This window comes from Pterocles gutturalis, unplaced genomic scaffold (genome assembly GCF_000699245.1).
Source record: "Pterocles gutturalis isolate BGI_N339 unplaced genomic scaffold, ASM69924v1 scaffold35470, whole genome shotgun sequence".
Classification (NCBI taxonomy): Eukaryota; Metazoa; Chordata; class Aves; order Pterocliformes; family Pteroclidae; genus Pterocles; species Pterocles gutturalis.
The window spans coordinates 6,649-8,026 of NW_010147080.1; the positions used below are offsets into that span (position 1 = coordinate 6,649).

General features: G+C 38.2%; 1 protein-coding gene across 1 annotated transcript in view; it reads right to left on the reverse strand.

The window, feature by feature from the left end:
* Nucleotides 1–1,170: 1,170 nt before the first annotated feature.
* Nucleotides 1,171–1,378, reverse strand: part of KLB (klotho beta) — a 16,332-nt gene continuing 16,124 nt past the window's right edge. The window contains 1 exon segment of the mRNA XM_010085948.1: nt 1,171–1,378. This exon segment is cut by the window's right edge and continues 154 nt beyond it. Coding sequence (XP_010084250.1) covers nt 1,171–1,378 — 208 coding nt within the window.

A 1,378-nucleotide genomic window follows, 5' to 3' on the forward strand; every position in this document is an offset into this window, starting at 1 on the left:
TCTTTTTGCCCTTCTTTCAATTTCTAGAGCAGCTTCTCTACCCCTCTCCAGTTCATGGTGCATGCCTGGGCAGTGAAGACCTGAGCATGCATTTTGATGCCATGACTGAAAAGGCTGCCCAGTGTGAATTCTGAATGATGATACAGTTCATGGGAAGAACTTGTTGGGCTCATTTGAAGATGACCAAAACCAGACCAAGGGAAACCTCTTTGTCCCTGAAAAGTTTAAATGAGATGGCAGTTTCATTTATCCTATAGGAGCATTGTGCCTGGGTTCGTAGCTTTTGTTTAATGCAGAAATAGCAATAAACACCTCTCATGGCTTTCTCCCACCCATGGCTTGCACTGGCACTTGACCAGAGCTAAGATGATAATATATATTTATTTTTACTTAAAAGTGCAATGTAGAATTATATTCATCACTTTCCTGAGTGGATTAAGGGTTACTATTTATTTTGATGTTCTCTGCTAGTGAAAATTCTTACAGCTGCCCCATATTGGAGATGAAAAATAGTGATTGTGTATTATTTTGACAATTACATTTTCTTAAACTATTAACATCAGATCTCTGCTTCACCCAATATGTAAGAGAGACAGGTGTGTTCATCAATAATGGAGTTAACTTGGATTTGTTCTTTTAGAGGTATTTTCAGGAGCTGGCCCGCACATTCCATTTTTGGTTTTGTACTTAGTTGAAAGTTTGTGGGTTTTAGTAACACTTTTATTTGTAAACCCCAACAACTGCAGTTTCATGCTCAACAACATTCATAGCATGAATTTACATCACAAGATACTTTGGTCCAAAGAGGTTCGTAGAAAAGTGCGTATCAGCTCTCACAGCTTAATGTCTCTTTTCAAGTCAAACTGTTTGACAGGTTATCCCAAGGCACAGGAGAGTCATAAAATGTTATTTCTTTTTTTTTTTTTTTTTTTAAATAGATGAATTTATCATTTTCTACACATAGAAGGTGGATAAAAGTAGTGATTTCACCAGAAAGAAATGTCATCATAGCTCTTCTTCTGTGCATGCGATAACTGTTTTCCAGTGAAATGCTTGGGGTGTATGACTGGAGTGACTCACGTCGTGCTTTTCTACACTTGTCTGATCTGCATCATCCTCTGCATTAGAACGCAAACAGAATCTCACTGAAAGTGGGCTTGTGCCCCCTTTTTAAAATGAAATGCAGATGCACCGCATGCTTTTTGCCTTAAAGCGTTTTCTTCTTTTTCTCTTGTGAAAAACAATAATGGTTAAAAGCAAGATGAGGGTAGAGAAAAGGCAGCAGGCAAAGAATATTAATGGCTTCTTCTGAGAAATAAACAAGCAGAAGCTACACTGCTTTTCTCGGTTGGAGGGATTGCAGACTGAATAGTCAGCA